General features: G+C 34.7%; 1 protein-coding gene across 1 annotated transcript in view; it reads right to left on the bottom strand.

Moving 5' to 3' along the window:
- The window catches only part of LOC134649393 (zinc finger protein 177-like), a 69,082-nt gene that overhangs the window by 10,895 nt on the left and 38,095 nt on the right, over window positions 1–20,092 (bottom strand). Inside the window, exons 2-5 of the mRNA XM_063504141.1 lie at window positions 13,932–14,042; window positions 13,235–13,406; window positions 9,069–9,335; window positions 8,008–8,177 (exon numbers count right to left, since the gene is read on the bottom strand). Coding sequence (XP_063360211.1) covers window positions 8,008–8,177; window positions 9,069–9,335; window positions 13,235–13,406; window positions 13,932–14,042 — 720 coding nt within the window. The remainder of the gene's footprint in view (window positions 1–8,007; window positions 8,178–9,068; window positions 9,336–13,234; window positions 13,407–13,931; window positions 14,043–20,092) is intronic.

Consider the following 20,092-nt stretch of genomic DNA (forward strand, 5'->3'; position numbering starts at 1 on the left):
GCCTTTTATGAGTGGAGGGCTAGGTGCCCAAATGACGCGAGGCCCGAAAATCTGAAGCTCCAAAGATCCTGGGACGACATTCTTAGCAAGAAAACATACGATGACTTACTCGAAGCGGCTGTAAATGTCGATGTGGCGCGTTTGAAAGCAGTGGCATTGCCTGAATCCGGAGCATGGCTGCACGCGCTACCATCACCATACTTGGGCACACTCCTTGATACTGACTCCCTTCGCATAGGTGTGGCACTGCGACTGGGCTGTACTGTTTGCGAACCCCACCAGTGTGTGTGCGGGGCTGCAGTCCAACCAAACGGTCACCACGGACTGAGCTGCGTTCGTTGCGCCGGTAGGTTCTCCAGACACCAGTGCATTAACGAAATTATTCGTCGTGCACTGGTGTCTGCGAATATTCCCTGTGTCTTAGAGCCCCAAGGCTTAAGCAGGACCGACGGAAAAAGACCAGACGGTCTGACGCTGGTCCCATGGGAGCGAGGACGCAGCCTCATTTGGGACGCGACGTGCGTAAGCACATTTGCCCCTTCCCATCTCAGCTACACGGTGCACAAAGCTGGAGCTGCTGCCGAAAACGCCGCCAAACTAAAACGGGTTAAATACTCAAATCTGGAGCCGACCTTCGATTTTGTACCAGTAGCCATAGAAACCAGCGGGCCTTGGTGTGCTGATGCTAAAAAATTCATAAGAAAGTTAGGTCAACGCCTACGAGAGAAAAGCGGCGACCCCAGGTCCGGCGCATTTTTAATCCAGCGTATCTCGCTAGCGGTACAAAGAGGGAACGCCAGCAGCGTACTAGGTACATTCAGCCGGGTACCTATGGCCTAAATGCATACAATACCATTAATTTTTATATTTACCTAAGTATATTAAATTTGTAAATTTCTGTACCTAATAAATAACATTTCTTTAAAAAAATCTTGGTTTACGGTTATTGCATGATAACATGTACATTTATTTATAAATCTTTTCCCAGTAACACAATTTAAACACAGTCATAATGTCACAACAACGTTAGAAATTCTAATGCAGTCCCATCAGTAATCTCAAAACTTTGTCACCTGTCACAAAGTGATACTTCTAATTCATAAAAAAAATCCATTCAGCACCGGCTAGCAATCTAAAAAGCCGTTGCGGCGATTCCATTTTTTAACTCCCATACAAGGCAGGTGCATGGGAACATGCTCAGGCGCCGCTGCACCGGTCCCATATACCGCCGACCCAGCCCTAAAACGGCACAAGTATACCTACAAATTGCCTTATAATACAACCCTTGTCTTCACGGCAATACACTTTTAATGAGATTATGGAGGCAATATGGCTATAAACCTGGGACTTTTATATTGTACAAAAAATAATCCTTTGAATATGACGTACGTCGTAAAGGGTCATTTTGGAACAGACGGCCCTACTGGTAAGTATATGTTTATGCTTACGAAAATTTTATTTTAATGGGTCGACGTCAATTGAGATTATATAGAGGTGAGAGGAGATAATTTACTTATTTTTATTAAATTTAGTCGCATTTATTAACCTTGTTACCTACCTAAGGTAAAACATCCTGTACTTATTAATAATTAGTTAGTTACTAAGATATCATGATAAAAAAACACGATTCTACTAAAGCTTTGTATTTAGAAATACAGCAACATTATTCACAGCGTTTCGTTACCTCCTTGCTTGCAAGTTAAACAACTGAAGGCGGAAGCATATATTTTCCATAAGAACAAATCTCGTGCAATTTATCCAATGAAAAGTGCCAACCACCAAACACGTTGACAAACGCAAATCGGATTCTGATTCGAAACAACTACCAATCTTCGTGGCTCCTCGTTACTTTACTGAGCGGTCTAAGCATAGTACGAGTAGCGGTTTAGAAACTGTCATGGACAAAGAAAAATATCATGGATTGAAAGATTTCTATCGACATAGCACATCATTAACTCGTCAAATAAATATATTTGGAAGGCTACTTAGTATACATATGTATTTATTTATAAACAAAACAATTAGGCTGGCAGCTGATCTAATAACATATTTTTAATAACACATGCCACACTATTTTTATTCAGGTTGGTACCTTCTTTTATTGATCAATATCTGGGAGACCGAGCTTTGCATATAAAAACATATAAAAACTCAAAAATGCGCGTTTTCCCAGAGATAAAACCTAGCTACATCGATTTTTCGCCCCCCAAAACCACCTTATAGCCAATTTCATCGAAATCGTTAGAGCCGTTTCGGAGATCCCCGAAATAAATATATGTATATATAAATAAATATACAATAATTGGTTGTTTAAAGGTATTAGGTAATAATACGTTATTGTATAACAAACACTACATTCCTCAGCAAAAAAACTCATCCATCCGAGTTTCCGCTATTAGCTTGCAATTTACGTCGTTCCCGTAACGCTTTGTGTGATCAGCAATTGTGGCTACCAAGTGCTGGGACGGATAGACAGACAGACAGTGACAACAAACAAACTAACGAGTAGAAAAGTGTCAAGTGAGTGAGGGAAGATAGACAGAGTTCTTGGACATTTGCAACTGACCCAAGAAATACAGAATTCTAACACTTAAACTTAATGAACAGTCAGAATATATTTACTTAGCCAGTAAGAAATATTTAAGTAATTATTCTCTCTCTGTGGTCGGTCCCTCATGACTCAGGATCGTGGTCATCGGTGGATGTGGATCGGTGGAAGTAATTAGAAAGGCTGGTAAATTTATTTTCTGACCAAAAATTCAAGTATCCAATAATAATAAAATGTAGTCTGACAGTTACAGGCTCTAACTGTAATTTCAGTAAGAGAGGCAGGTTAGTACTTAATAAAAAGTATGTAGGTACACGTTCTAAAGAAACTATGTATACGTACTGTAAATAAATAATCATTACTTTAAAACTACGTTAGGTACTTACTCGTGAATATCACAGAAACCCTGCCATATTAAATTCATCTTTTTGAGAAAGTTCCAAAGACAAAGCTTGATAGAGAAACAATGCTCAATCGCGTCAAGATATAGGGAGCCTTAACGAGCTATCACTGAGCTGTGAGTAGGGCTAGCAGAACAAGCCGACATTGAATTTGGGAATTTAGATTCAAGCATTATCCTTTTTACTAGCTATAAGAATTGTTAACTTGAAAATTTAAATAAAAAAAAAACTATTAACAAAATCTGACTAATTCTGTCAATAATATTTTTTTTTAGATTTCTGGAAGTGAATGTATATAATTTGACTTAAATTACTATTAGGATAGAAGTGCCTAAGTACGTTTAAATTATAAGATTTTTACAACATTTTTGCAATAATACAGTGCTAACCCTACACGACCAGTAATGTCTATTGTGAGCCGTGCACACATATCAGGCAATCGCACAATGATAGTGCCGTAGCGGGCAACGTAATTCGCGGACAGCTCAAAAGATCCTTAAGCGCGGAGGCCTATCAATCAGCTAGCCTATTGTATGCTCCCTCTTATTGTAATGCTGAGTAGGGACAGAATGGGACGATAATATTACAATGACAAGACAAGCTAAACTAGGCTTCGTTTCGAATATTTACTCTATGAAGGAGTTAAAATTACCTAATAAACTTAACCCAATTAAAAATGGTGTTATCCTGTAAGATATAAAAATAAAAACCGGCCTAGTGCGAGTCGGACTCGCGTTCCAAGGGTTCCGTACATTACAAAATTTTTAACAATATGTTTTTTTTTTTATGAACAGTGAGTAAAATGTCTTTAAAACACCCATCAAAAACTGCACATTTCTAATAGGTTTTCCTGTCATCTTTAGGTAAAGAACTATTTAGTGTATTTTTTTCATAATTTTAGACTCAGTAGTTTCAGAGATAAAGGGGGGGGGGGGGTAATTTTTTGCTTATTTTCTTGAATAACTGCTAAACTATTTATCTTAAAATTATAAAAAAATATATATTTGAGATTCCCAAAATGAGCTTTTCATTTGATATGTAACAGGATACAGTTTGAAATGCTATATTTTTTAATTTGCTCTTTAACCCCCCAAAAGTGGCCTCCATATTAAAATTTACGTTACATGTATTTTTAACAATATGTTTTTTTAATGAAAAGTGAGTAAAATGTCTTTAAAAAACCCGTAGGGGTCGGATCAAAAACCAAGTACTTAAGTCCGACTCACGCTTGACTGCACATTTCTAATAGGTTTTCCTGTCATCTATAGGTAAAGAACTATTTAGTGTATTTTTTTAAAATTTTAGACCCAGTAGTTTCAGAGATAAAAAGGGGGAATGGTTATTTTTTGCTTATTTTCTTGAATAACTGCTAAACTATTTGTCTTAAAATGTAAAATCATTTATTTACAAACAAGATATATAGGTACAGTGGTATTACTAAAAGAAATTAAAATCTAGCTTAAATCTAAAATAGGCCGTTGAGGCATTGTATCAAGGATGCTGGCGACATTTCCTCGCTGTATCGCAATGCTGATACGTTGTGCGAGGTAGCCGCCAGCTCTTCGGTCACCAGTTACATCTCAGTTACGTCAACCAGAAGCTTCGCGATTTCTGCGAACAACTTATGCGCGCTGGGACCCCATGGACCTAGAGTTTCAACTCTAAATGGTACAAAATTATAAAAAAAATATATTTGAGATTCTCAAAATGAGCTTTTTCATTTGATATGTAGGTTACACGATATAGTTTGAAAAACTTTATTTTTTAATTTGCTCTTTTATCCCCCAAAAGTGGCCTCCATATTCAAAGTTAATTTTTTTTACGTTACATGTATTTTTAACAATATGTTTTTTTAATGAAAAGTGAGTAAAATTTCTTTAAATAACCCGTAGGGGTCGGATCAAAAACTAAGTACTTAAGTCCGACTCACGCTTGACTGCACATTTCTAATAGGTTTTCCTGTCATCTATAGATAAAGAACTATTTAGTGTATTTTTTTCAAAATGTTAGACCCAGTAGTTTCAGAGAGAAAGGGGGGGGGGGGAATGGTAATTTTTTGCTTATTTTCTTGAATAACTGCTAAACTATTTATCTTAAAATTATAAATAAAATATATTTGAGATTCTCAAAATAAGCTCTTTCATTTGATATGTAACACGATATAGTATGAAAAACTTTAGTTTTTAATTTTCTCTTTTACCCCCCAAAAGTGGCCTCCATATTTAAAATTCATTTGTTTACGTTACATGTCCGTCTTTGGGTTACAAACTTACATATGTGTGCCAAATTTAATTGGTCCAGTAGTTTCGGAGAAAATAGGCTGTGACAGACGGACGGACAGACAGACGCACGAGTGATCCTATAAGGGTTCCGTTTTTTTCCTTTTGAGGTACGGAACCCTAAAGAGTAGTATGGCTATAGCTATAATAAAATATCGATTGACATACAATACTTTTTATCAACAATACGAATTATATAGTAAAGAGATTCGGCCCGATTGGATTGATTCGAATTGTCATTCATTAAAAATAAAAATAAACATATCAGTTAATAACTAGTTAGTTCATATGAATCACCAAACGTTTGCTAACACAGCTACAGCGGCCAAATTCATGTTCCCACGACTGGCCAAGGAACCGTATCGGCCAAGACGATACCGAAGACGAGGCCAGCAGACCGTGGCTTCACACGACCGTGTGTGAACTGCTATATGAGATGCTACCGTTTTTTAATACTCTATGGAATTATTAGTCCAAATACAATAGGAATATGTACTCTGAAAACTACTCCCTGATTTACAAAAGCCCACATTTTACTCACGTGTGCTCTGAGATTATTAAGTATACTCATGAGCAAAATAACAATTAAAGTGAGTGAGTCTCAACATACTCGTATAATATCCAATGAATAACCTTTTTTAAAATAGAAAACATGTTTAGATATTGTAAATAATACAGTAGAACGGAATGGCATCGCAAAAGTAAATAAAGCACGTCTACTGACAGACATAACAATATACGTATCCAATTCTTAATAAAATAAAACGAACAACTGAAACCAAACGTGTAACACGCTTGAACAACCCGATCCATGATAACTAAAGCATACAAAATCAAATTAACCTATTACGAACAATGTCGCCACGGTCTCCTGCGCAGGGGTGTTCCCACGATGACCTGACCCGGTAATTTATTGGCCCTTGAACGCCTTAACTATAACTGCCTGTGACCACAGGTGCGTCTTAAGGGTTGGCGAGGTAGGGTTTGCAAGATATTACGAAATATTTAAAAGCCTAGATTTTAACTTAATTTTTAATGGACTGCCCATTGCCCATTGTTTGGGATGTGGTAAAATATTTATGGTAGTTGAAAAGTCGAAATTATCTTTTAATAACACATAAATAAAAAATATATAATTACAGTTACAACACTGACGGTGCCTTTTAATATAGAAATTTTAGGGATTCGCCTTTGTACGAATTTGATATTTATTGTGTTACCTCGTAATGTTACTCATATAGATGGAAATATATCAAACGTAAGTGAAGGCGCCTTTTATATATATAGGTAAGTACCTATACCATGTAGGTATACTGCGAATTTCAGTATATCTACATGACATATAAAACAAAATTTAATAAACGACTCACTAACACATAACAATATTACACTCAATAATGAGGTGCATGTCAAATTCACAATATCAAAAATATTATAAGATTTTTAAGCCGAAGAAAAGCGTCGTGACAGCCCTGTGCTCATTGACCGTGTGCACTTGTGTGATTTTCTTAAGTCGCTTCAACATGAGGTCATAGTTAAAGTAAAAACTCAGGTGGGGCGTTATGGGAAGCGAGCACGGTAACATCACCGTATAATGTGCATCAAGCTTTGCCGGCCAGTAATATATCACTTTAGGATAAATCATCGTTACTAATTTTATATTATTGTACAAGATTTTATAAAAATTATAATAAATTTGAGTAAGTAACTTGAAGAAGGGTGGGTGCCACACGTAAAAATATAGGTTGATACTTGTTTTTTCACTTACTACTCTACGTACACCTAAGGTTTTTTAAATTTTTCAAAGACCTTTGGAGTTGTTTTAATACAATAGAATGTAAACTGGATCTAAGTAATATGAATAAATAGAATTACCAAAGAATCCCAGTACGTAAACAATCTCAGTTTCCTCTAAATAAATTAATAATTTCATATTCAATCGACCAGCCATTATCATCAATAAACAATCGAGCAACTGGTTAGTTACTACACGTTGTCGCATAAAAAATACAATTGCAGTATCTTACAGTGACATGAAAAAGGATACGCTTAGTATGTGAATTATCAGAAGAAAAAAACTTTAATGGTAGTCTATTGTCTTTGCATCAAGGATAACCCGTTTTTTACATCGTTTTGTAAAGTGTGGATAATTTCCGCGATGAAGCAAGACAGTACCTACTAGGATATGATTGAAAAGAACATTATATCGGTAGATACGCAGTAATTATGCGATGATGTACATTCTGTAGGTACTTTAATTGCTCTTATTAGCTGTAGGTACTCCATTTTTAATTCCTTATCTTTGCAGTCTTTACAATTTTTCATCTTTACTAGCAAAGCAATATTTAACTAGGTATTTATTTATTAGGGATTATATGAGATTGTAACAAGCTGTTTAACTTCACACTTGTAGGACTTGTGACAGTAAATCAAATATGACAAATTTACGAGTAAATACATGGTGTTTATACCAATCAATATATCAAAAAGGCTTATGCCGTGAAAACTTTTATAATTGTTTTCGAAACGTATCCCTCCCGCAGGTCGCTCCCACGACGGTCTTAGACACATGACTTTTCCGCCTCGCCGCGCTCGACCACGCAATTCTTTGTGGTATTTTTGATATGATATTCAAGTGAAAAAAAAAGTATCAAAATGTTTTGTCACATACTTAAAATGACACTAAGAATTGGTTAAATTGACCAACTGTAATTGACAAACTAGGATTTGTACCTAAAAAAAATTCATATAAAGCATAACAAAATTTCAAATATCATACCTTTATGTGTGTCATTCGATGATAGTACAAGTTTGAACTAGCTGTGAATCTCTTCCCACAATGCTGGCACTGATGTGGCTTCTCTCCAGAATGTATTCTTCTATGAGTGTTAAGACTGCTTGAAGTGCTGAACCCTTTATTGCATACCATACACACATGTGGTTTTTCACCTGAAAATTAAAAACAATCTTAATCTGGTCCTACACATCACATTACTTAAGTTATAGGACTAATTCAACATCGGAAATGGAACGGATATATATGGAGCTGAATACAAAATTTGTTAAGTTATTGTTACATATAAACGACCTTAACACGACTCGCAGTGCAGTCCATGTGTACCAATAAAAAAGCGGCCAAGTGCGAGTCGGACTCGCCCATGAAGGGTATTAAAAAAAAACTACTTACTAGATCTCGTTCAAACCAATTTTCGGTGGAAGTTTACATGGTAATGTACATCATATATTTTTTTTAGTTTTATCATTCTCTTATTTTAGAAGTTACAGGGGGGGGGGGACACATTTTACCACTTTGGAAGTGTCTCTCGCGCAAACTATTCAGTTTAGAAAAAAATTATATTAGAAACCTCAATATCATTTTTGAAAACCTATCCATAGATACCCCACACGTATGGGTTTGATGAAAAAAATTTTTTTGAGTTTCAGTTCAAAGTATGGGGAACCCCAAAAATTTATTGTTTTTTTTTCTATTTTTGTGTGAAAATCTTAATGCGGTTCACGGAATACATCTACTTACCAAGTTTCAACAGTATAGTTCTTATAGTTTCGGAGAAAAGTGGCTGTGACATACGGACGGACAGACAGACGGACAGACAGACAGACATGACGAATCTATAAGGGTTCCGTTTTTTGCCATTTGGCTACGGAACCCTAAAAAGTGACAGAGATGCCTAATGACGGGACTCATAGTGTATTTCGCGCATACTAATCAGAGCGACCGATCATATCATATCAATATACAAAACCTTAACAGATTTTAGAATCAGAATAGCGCTCCCGGAGGTGAATAAAATTTAACCTAGCAAGGAATTTAATTCATACCTGTATGTGTTCTCATATGTCTTTTTAATAATGAAGGTCTATCGAATGCTTTTCCGCACACTTCACAAGGCAGTAATGCTCTTTCAGATTTCGCTGGTTTTCTTTGGACTTTCGGTGTCATGTCTAGTAGCTCACTTGATGATCCGGCGGATGATGATGTAAGGGAATCACCAGAAACTGACTTGTGCTCATCATCAGGACCCGAGGGTGGTGATATTGGTAATAGTACTCTCGATAGAAGTGACGTTGAGAGGTCTAATGGTGAATCTGAAAGAAACAAGTTAGGTTTCAACCCATACTAAGTATGTGAAATATTTATGTGGGTAAAACTTAAAAAAAGGCTTTGACTTTTTATTATACAATAAACACTATTTGAGATTACTTTATAGATAGCATAATTCAAAATTTATTATAGGTTATATAATTTCACTATGTAAGTATGTACTTTAGAGATGTTTTAAATTGTATGATTTCATACATTCATTTGAATACGGTATTGACTTTAAATCAATCTGCAGATAACAGGCGAAATGCATTGACGGGTAACTAGAGATGCTATCATTGCCATCTGTCTGTTAGCCGCTGCAACTGCTATCCGTGATCTTAAAATACGTATAGAAAACAGAGTACATGCAGCGCAAATGTTAAAGATGTAGATTTCAAGTAGAACGCGGCAACTAATTAATCCACAGCATCTGCGACACTGTATTAAAGCTATGAAGATTTATAGGCAATCTCACTAGATAACTTTGTAGGAAGGCCGCGGATTATAAATACAGACTTTAGAAACAAAAGTTCTGAACGAACATTTTTTCACGTCAGAGTCAAAACTGGATTATTTTAAGACTGGCAATAAACATAAATTGTGTTAAGTACGTTACGGTTGTTCGTGAAATTGGTTAATAAAAATTTTGCTTGATTGGATCAATATTCTAATGAAGGTTTCTAAATAATTATAATTAATGTTCAACAATCAATTTGGTCCATGTGAGAGCATTATTATTTGGATCAGCCTCTTACCGATTTCTGACGGCTGTGATTGTGTTGAGTAAATGCTATGCGAAATGTATGCCTTTAAGGCAATATCTTAGGCAAGGACAGGCAAGCATCTTAGCATACAAGTTATGATCATTATATTTAAATGCAGAATATTTTACCAATTGGTTTTATTTATGTAATGTAGTTCTTATCGATTAATAACAAGGACTTTTCGAGTATGAAATCAAAGGTTTCAGGAATTCTTTGCGACCATATAACAAAAGTTTGTTTAACCCATTTTCACTTTATTATGAAAAAAACCTGTATTACTGAGATAGTACGTAGCCGTCCTCAAATGGATATAAAGTGCAGATTTACTGAGAGGATCTAGCTAGGATTGTATCTCAACAAGAGATGTAAAGCAGCGTCTACTTATAAGCGTGAGAATAAGCGAAGCGGTTTTGTCAATCAATCCGGGTCTTAAAAAACAACAAATTAAGTTTTCTATTATTGTCATGTATACTGTGTATCCTCCTAAGGCCCAGCTATATAAATAAAAAATCTAATTTGCTAGTGAAATGTATACCTACTCGTGTTTTGCAGGAAAGAGTGTTAATGGTTTTGTTTTGTTTGAAAATTAAACGCAACATAATAAATGCAACTCTTTCCAATAAAAAAATATTTTTATTATATGAAACTGAATAAGTACCAAATACAGCTAGTACCATGAGCATACCCCGCAACGGAGCTAGCAAAACCGTAGGATATGACAGTTTTGTGCCAGGGTTGGCGATTATGATGAACCATTTTGCTTTAACTTTATTGTATGTAAGATTAATAAAATTGAGCGAGAACCTTGTTGACCCTCTTCCGATATATATCTCCGATATATATTCTCGGTTATAACCCGGTTTAATTTACTGTCAAATAATATAAATTAACAGGTCAATGTCAATATTAGATGCGTTTCAATGTATCTGTTATTTTGTTTATAAAATCACGTTTTTTTTTCGCATTTCTTTCAAATATTAACATGGAATTTTCATTGCTTGAAAATATTGGTGTGTTTAAAAACAAAGATTTTTTTTGTACTTTAGTTTATGCGTAGTAGTGATAACCCTGACGTACAACTGCTACAGATTTGCTAGCTCCGTTGCGGGGTGTGACCATGAGCCAGAAGGGTATGTTTTTGGCATTCGTGTTTTATTACATTACAGTCACTTATGGATACGAATCCTAAAATTAGCATTCAATTAATTTTGCTACTGTCGTTTTAAGAGATTATGTGTATTGTAATATGAGTTTGAACATTGAGCTAATTGTATTTTCTTTCAAGTCGCAGTTGAACTGAGCTCCGCTCCGCTTCTGTTGAAGCCCGTCCTAACACCGGCACATCAAAGGGCATTCCGCAGCGCTCGCGCCGGTTCGGTAGTCGACGGTCGTGATTGCTTTTTTATCGCACTTAAGCAGCCAGTGAAATGGCGATATCTGTGTGTCAACGTGATTTATGTGTTTTTACTTAATTTAGTAGGCAGCGGTTTCTTAGCTTGATTAGATTCATGCCTTTCTTTTCAGTAGACTTTAGACCTAATTTCGGAAATAAAGTTTTTGGAAAAGTCATACTGCAATGGCAATAAAAACAGCGCATTGCACATAAACACAGCTCAACATTGACGCCGCATGACAAAATATTAAATTAAAATATACTTTTTTTTTAAGTCTAAATTTACAGTCATTGTAGAACTTTTTATTACCTATGTACTTTAATCGGCGCTTGCGGTACATAATTCTACAACTCTAAATAAAAAGTAAAAAACAATTCAAAGCGCACCTAACAATTTGAAACCTAGGTATCTCACGAAATAAAAACCGAATCTTTATACTCCTTAAGACCAGTTAAGTTACATATGAATCGATAACGCATTGCGGCGTCGTTTGCCGATCGGATCGCAAGACCATATTGATAACTCTGCAGCTGTCGGCATGAACGGATGTACCTACATGTATAAAAAGCATTCAATAAGTATATATCGATTGCAATTAAAGGAAAGTTGTGCGTTGAAATATTCGTGGAACGTAAGTCATTATTTAACGTAAACAATTTACTGAGCATTCCAACAGGGTGTCACTTACCGCTGGTTTAATCGTTATGGAAATACTCAGAAACTTATTTCTGGGCGGAGAATAAAAATATGTACTTTCTTTGGTCGTCTAATACAGCAGTTTTACAAAATTTCGCAGTTTCTTTAAATACATATACGTAATGTAACAAAAATAGTGGGGATCCATTTACGAGCATATTCGATATTGGGTTCTAATTAGGAAAATCCTAATCCTAATCAGAACATGATACCGAGATATGCCCTAGTTAAACGGATAGCCCCTATTTTTGTTACATCCTGTACGTGACTGGTTAGATCATTTTCCCAAAATCATAATTTACCTGAAGCATAATTTCTATTCGCATTTTTTCCTATTCTTAATTTACACCAGACGCATTAATTCCTAACATGATTTTTCCATTCGCATATTTTCCCATTAGACAATTTAGCCACTCACAAATATTTCTTATGGCGTTTATTCTATAATCAAAAAATCGATTACCCCACTCCACTTTCTTTTCAAAAAACATTTAGTTCACAACTTAGCTAGACGGAGCCCTGCTTCGCGGGTCTCCTATTTCTGGGCGGTTTGCCCTTCGGGCATCTGAAGCTACCTAACGAACCTAACCTTCGCGGGGCTCCGTCTAGCTAAGTTGTAAACTAAATGTTTTTTTGAAAAGAAACAGTGCGATGGGACCATGGTAATATTATCGCCTAAGAAATAAAAAGAATTCGAATAAAACGACTTGGAATGTATTAATTATGAGAAAATTTTTACCTAGGAATTAATGCGTCTGATGTAAATTAAGAATACGAAAAAATGCGAATAGAAATTATGCTACAGGTAAATTATGATTTTGGGAAAATGATCTAACCAGTCCTGTACGTTACTTACACACTTACACCCCTGCTTTTTATGTGCCATCTTACTCGTATGAAAAAGATAGGCTAAATGAATATTATTATGCATTAAGCTTATGGTATTAAGTCCGCCTTTTGTACTGTAAGGTTTTCCTTTTGCAATAAGGGTTAAATAAATAAATGTTTTAAGACTGTCCGAATGATAGCACATTACTTTTAATTTACCTTCTAGAATGGAATCCATCGTCTGTCTGTACAGATTATTCCTCATCCTCACAAAGAATAGCTCCTCAGGTCTTTCAGGTAGATAATATACCACCAGTTCTGTGTGGGCTGATATTGGCTTCACTGCTTCATAGACAGGTTCACCCTTGACTTTTGTGCAGACTAGGTTTACCTGAGTAAAAATGCTTTGTTAAGGCAATTAACAAACAGCAGGTCATAACGAAATGTTATAATATAAAAAACAACGGGGTGCACTCCGGGAGTGCTCGCAGAAGTGAAAACTCAATCACTATTGCAAAATGTCTGCAGCACTATGTATAATTGAGGTTAACGCAATCTAGCGTTATTTAGTCGCATTACTTGAAACCCCTAAGCACATCACTGTTAGTACTCGAGTTATATTAATACCAGTTAGAGAAAAACTCACTAGATGGCATTTAAATCAATAAAAAAAACTCAATGACATTGAAGTAACAATTTTTCGATCAGGTCACGTGTCCGTCTTACGTCTTACGGTCACGTGACACCTCTCGCGAGTTTAACATTTTTTCCCCATCACAAAAAGTGCACAGCGCCGCTAAAGAAGTTTTCACTTCAAAAATATCTTGATATGAACAGCTTTCTCATATCATATTCATATACTTACTGGTAAAGTTAAAGTGATATGCATGAAAAAAGAGATAACATTTTTACTTACTTGTGGGCCATAATTCTCAGAGACTCGTAGAAATCGAACCCAATTGCAATGCCGGACCTGTACGCCTCCCGAAGTACATACTTCGTCAAATAGACCAAATCGGTGGCGGACCTGAGAACAATGAAAACGGTGTTATGTAGAACTCATGATTGTAACTCATCCACTCTTATAGTGGCTGTTATTTTGCTATACTTAAGTGTTTATTTGAGTTGCAAAACTATAAGATTAGCACCCAAAACTATATTTTACTTATTAACAAGTATAACCGTCAAAAATATTTTTTGATACACACTTTTATTGGTGACTGTACTTTGCATGTCTATAAAGTATACGTCTCGAGATCTTTCAAATGAACCTAAACTCAATGTGTTTAAGTTTTTTCATCGAAGAGTTTCGTTTGCTAGGTACCTTCCGACTGCATCACCAGATCAGCTCCATGTTAGTATAATTATTGCATTGTCATCGCAAATACGGAAGTATGCGCAATTTAAGTTCAATGAGACATTTGGAAGTGGTTCAAATTTAAGTTACAAGATTTGAAGCTCCATATATATATATATATACAAAGAATTTAGGTAGGTATATACGGGGTCAAGCTAAATAAAAGTGAGTAAAAATTAATTAGTTTCGTTATTTTTTATAGACGTCTTCTTATCACAGTTTTACTACAATCATTTATATATTCTAGAGCGTAAAATCATTAAATTCTCTAATAAAATAATAACTTAGGGCGTAGGTGTCTTAATTCGATTATATTATCGGTTACAAAGTAACCCAGTACATATCTATGCCACGATTCTACCACATATGAATATGCACAGCTTACGAGATAAACATGAGAGCTAATTTTTCGCTCATATCTATAGCAGTTCAGAGCCTTTATCAGTCTACATTCTATGAAATATACATCCTTTTCGAACTTTAGCGCTATCTGCTAGATCATAAGCGATAATAATTCGCGTTTCTATTAAGCGTAATGGTTTTAGTATCACAGTGCATTAATGGTGAAATTGCTTCAGTGCAATATGCATAACTACATTATCATAACACGATGTAAATTGCATTCATTCGCTTAATAGGTTGGGATTAAATTTTTAAGCACAGAAGCGGATGAAAGTACGTAGGTGTATCTGGAGAATAAAATATTGTATGTGTTTTTATTAACTTAGTAATATTTGTACTTATGCGTACCTATTCATTTAAATTAATTGTAGTAAAGGCAAGTTATTGCGTAACCATATAATGTTAAAATTACGAAAACATCTAGTTTTGTGTTAGAGAAAGTTACTTGTCGTGATGGTTATAAAATATAGCTTGTCCATGTTTTTCGCTACAATTACTAAGATATCGCTCCACAGTGTAAATAAGTATAGTCAGGATTTAGGCGTTTGAGTGAAGTAGTATTAATGTTATTTGAGTTTATTGGAAATTCCCTTGGCATGTCTACGCCATTTTGGATATTAATCTATGGCGTCAGCTACCTTTTAAGTAACCGCCGGGCTAGGGTTATACGTAATGACGTGAAAATTGCAACAAGTATGAGTAAGTTTGCATGCGCCAGCGCCCTGTGTACAGATTAACTAATAGTTCTAGATTTACTTATAACAATTGTTCCTACGTTTATAAAAAATATTGCTAAATTAAGTACTTTATAAGTACAAATACCTATTGGTTTCTAAACCATTTTATTTAATACCCCGATGCACATATAAAAAATTTTCGTAATTTAAATTATGCTTTACAACTTATTTAGATACATACGCAGTCGCTTACTTACTTATAAAAGTTATTTATATACCTTCTTATCTATTAGCTATATGAAACTATTACTTCCACTCAAAATGGATGTATTCTTAATAATACGTGCAAAAGTATATATTTATTAAAGATGTTTGTTTATTTTACACTAAATTTTAGGAATACTAGTTACTTAGGTACTCATCAAGCAGTCTATATTAAAAGATTTATTTGTTAAAGCGAAAACTTCCCTGCAACGGTACGATAAGGAAACTTTGAAAGTTCGTACATTAGTGTGCTGCCGATCGTGGAAACCGAATTCGGTAAGCAATAAAATAATAAACGATATGATTGCCATATCGTAAAGATATTTAATTTAATTAATTTAGCCGTTTGCTTTAAAATCGATTAATTATTGAATAACTTTAAAACATATATTATAATTGTTTATGTTTACTAATATGTCAATATAAAATGATTATATTAATATTTTAAACACATATTTATTATAAATTATTCAGAATTGATACGAGAAACATAATCAGTAATTGCTACCATATATAGTTAAATATGTTAAAAAGTTATAAAAATGTAAATCCACACTAATACTTAACACATCAGTAGATTTGTAACATATTAGATGGCTGTTAGCATCAAATTAGAATAAAGAACTCACGTAATAAAAGTCAGGTCATGATTATATTATGACGCATGAATCAGTGCTCGGAATAGGTAGTGCCTATTTTCCTAAACTTCAGAGGAGGACCTAACTAAGAGTGGTTACAACCACCAAAAAATATTATTTATTATTATTGTTCGCGGGATTTCCCGGGATTCATAAGAGTACCTAATCGACATATACTCAGACTCGGGGTCAAATTATTAACTAAATGCAATTGTTTAATGCCGATAGTTTGAATGGTTACGTTGATTTGTTTATTTAGTACAAATTTGTATACATTAAATGTTTGAAACATATGATAACCAGTTTTTATTTCAATTACCTCGTTACACACATACACATTACATTTTTGATCGATTTTCTACACAGTACGTTATATGTCACGACACGCATTTTTCTGAATTAAACTATTGAATTTTACTAATAATTTGACGCCGAGTCTGATTATATGTCGATTAGGTACTCTTATAAATCCCGGGAAATCCCGCGAACAATATTAATAAATAATATTTTTTGGTGGTTGTAACCACTCTTAGTTAGGTCCTCATCTGAAGTTTAGGTAAATAGGCACTACCTATTCCGAGCACTGCCGGCATGATTAATATTAGGAGTTTATTTTCTTTTCTTCTTAATATTAAATTTATTATTATTTGCATTACACTAACCACTTCTCTTAATAACATCAAACACTTTGGTAAAAGTAAAGTCAAGGAATTTGATTTATGTACAATTATTACGTTGGCATGGAATAATGATGTCGATGATTGATAAAAACAACATTTATATTATACAAAAAGATTTGGTATGGAGATAGTTTGTGGACCGAGAGGTCCTCAAACTATACAAAATTTCATTTTAATTTCACGCTTGCACCGTTTATTGGTTTCAGAGGTAAGATGATTCGTAAATTGGTGCTCGTGCCAATTCATGGGCAAAGTTTGCGTAGCAGGCCCCGGGCTTCGAGTACAAGAAATTAATACAACACAAACATTCATAAATTGTATGCATAAAGATTTTGGTGTGTAATTTTATTGTCAGTATTTCAATAGCGTCCTATTAGGTTCGTCATATTGATTTAATTCGACAACTAAAAATTTATCAAAAATGGCTAAGAAAATTATAAACAAAGGTAAAAATATAATGTAGATAACACATCATTCGGGTAAAATTAAATAAAATCAATCAGTGGGTGCCATTTGATTACAATCGCATACATACATTCGTTTTTAGTTTAGTAATAAAGATTACATTATTACACAATATTTATAAACTGGTTATTGTAGTTTTGTAATAAACCTTGAAAGTGAAATGGAAATTTATTCACAGCAAAAACCCTTTCTAAACCAGTATTGGTATTTTCGAAGACGCGCTCTCATAAATCTCGGTACCGTTAGTCGGGCGGATGCGCAGGAGTCTGGGACATGTCAGCTTTTTGTTCCAATGACTCAGACGAAGGGTTATGTCCTAATGTTAAGTAAAAAATACCGTTTTGGTAAAATATAGGGTAGCATTATGTATTTATACGAGCAGAAATAACTAAAATAAATGACAAAGCTTTTGGTGTTGCTCCTAACTACACAGTATTAGTAGGTAGTTTAAAAAAAAATACAGGAGTAAAAAACATAGGACTTTCTGCCGCAATTCTTATAAATATAATTGTTTTATATCTTTAATCTTACAAGTATAGGTAGATGATTAATTAGGCTTAATTTTGATTCCATTTAAAAAATGCGATATAAGTTTTAAAAACGGTACCATATCCCTTAATTACTGTACCTGATAACCATATCCATAACCATCTGGATAAATTTAATATTGCGATTTTGATAAAAAGCAAGCTTGTGTATGTGGGGTAAAATCGTAATTACATTTATTCCGGCACGTAACAAACGTCTTTGGTGGTCCTATACTGGTAATTTCGCTTTTCCTTATGGGGACCGATTTCTTACAGAACAACAAGCAATAATCGGTTCTTCTGAATTATTTTCTTGGATTTCATTGCCGATAAATTTATTGAGGGAGGTACCCTACAATTTCTATATGTATGACATTGGGTTTTTACGTTTTACCTATCTAAATATGCTATTTTTTTGTTTGTGTTTTAATCTTATTTTAAAAATAGGTCACCTGAAGTTTAATTTAGGTTCTAAGACAATTTAATAAAAGTAATTAACGCAACAGCGCCATTTGAAAAAAATTGGCCCAGTAGTCCACTTTCGACTGAAGTACAATGCGAACAATCGATACGAATGCAACGAGCAACCGACTTTTAATCAATCTCCCAAATGGGCCTATCAAAATTAATTGACGTCAATCGTGAATCGGGACCTAAAAAAGGTTCTTGTTTTGGATCGAGCGGTTATTGAGACGTACTGCCGTATAACGAGTATCTTACCAATTAAATGTTTTTGGGGCCTCTCAGAAAGAAGACCTTTGAATGGAATTACAGGCAAAATGAGGTAATATAATATTGTAATAGGTATTATTTTAAGAATACACGCAGACAAGGTAGACTTCCTCGCATGTTTTAAAACATGAAAAAGGTACTCTTAGAAGCTTCGTACAATGATACAAAATAGTTTCAATGAAAGCATCAATAACGACAATACTCGTTCGATTACCTATCGCATTAAGTAATAAAAAACCGGCCAAGTGCGAGTCGGACTCGCGCAAGGAGGGTTCCGCACCATCAACAAAAAATAGAGCAAAAAAAAATCGTGTTTGTTGTATGGGAGCCCCCCTTAAATATTTATTTTATTTTACTTTCAGTATTTGTTGTTATAGCGGCAACAGAGTCATTTGTGAAAATTTCAACTGTCTAGCGGTTCATGAGATACAGCTTGGTGACAGACGGACGGACGGACGGACAGCGAAGTCTTAGTAATAGGGTCCCGTTTTTTACCCTTTGGGTACGGAACCCTAAAAAACGCCGCGGCACGCAAATCAAACCTAAACATCAACGGAACCAAGTTGAGATAAACCATTCCTTCTTTATCTGATTTTATAACCGATATTGTAAATCAATAAGTTAGATTCGTTTACCGCAACTGACAGATACATTGATTATATTGAGCCAAATTGGACTATACAGATCATATTGGGCTCTAACGTGATTGGATAATATGTAAATTTCAACAATATTTGGTTCAAAGATTTGTAAAGAATCAAAATAGTTTAATAGCCGTTGTTGATAAAAACGATAGGTATAAAGATTTAAAATAATAGAAACTTTAATAATTATGATAATATCTTCATTTTCCTACAGTTATCCCGTCATTTTGCCTGGTTTACTTGGGGAGCGTGCTTGGCAACCTTCCCAAAAATTGTCATAAACCATGTTTACAAATAATAAAATTAAACTAGCGTCCCGCCCCGGCTTCGCACGGGTTATCAAATTATACATACCTAGACGTCCTCTTGAACTACTCTATCTATTAAAAACCGCATCAAAATCCGGTAGAAAGATCTAATAAGCATACATAGGGACAGACAGCGGAAAGCGACTTTGTTTTATACTATGTAGTGATAATGTTTTAACTTACTTTTTTACGTTAATCTTCTTTTTGCGATTATTTATTCACACATTCATTACTAATAATTATTTTGCATTTTATCAAGTAAATAGTTAACTAGGTACGTAAGTAACATAGCTATACATACCCACGTTAATTCGTATTTTTCAAGTAAGTAGAGCAGACGAATCCAGCTCATTTTGTATTGAGTCTACCACCATCTCTTGGGT

The sequence above is a fragment of the Cydia amplana genome, chromosome 1 (assembly GCF_948474715.1).
Source record: "Cydia amplana chromosome 1, ilCydAmpl1.1, whole genome shotgun sequence".
NCBI classification, from domain to species: Eukaryota; Metazoa; Arthropoda; class Insecta; order Lepidoptera; family Tortricidae; genus Cydia; species Cydia amplana.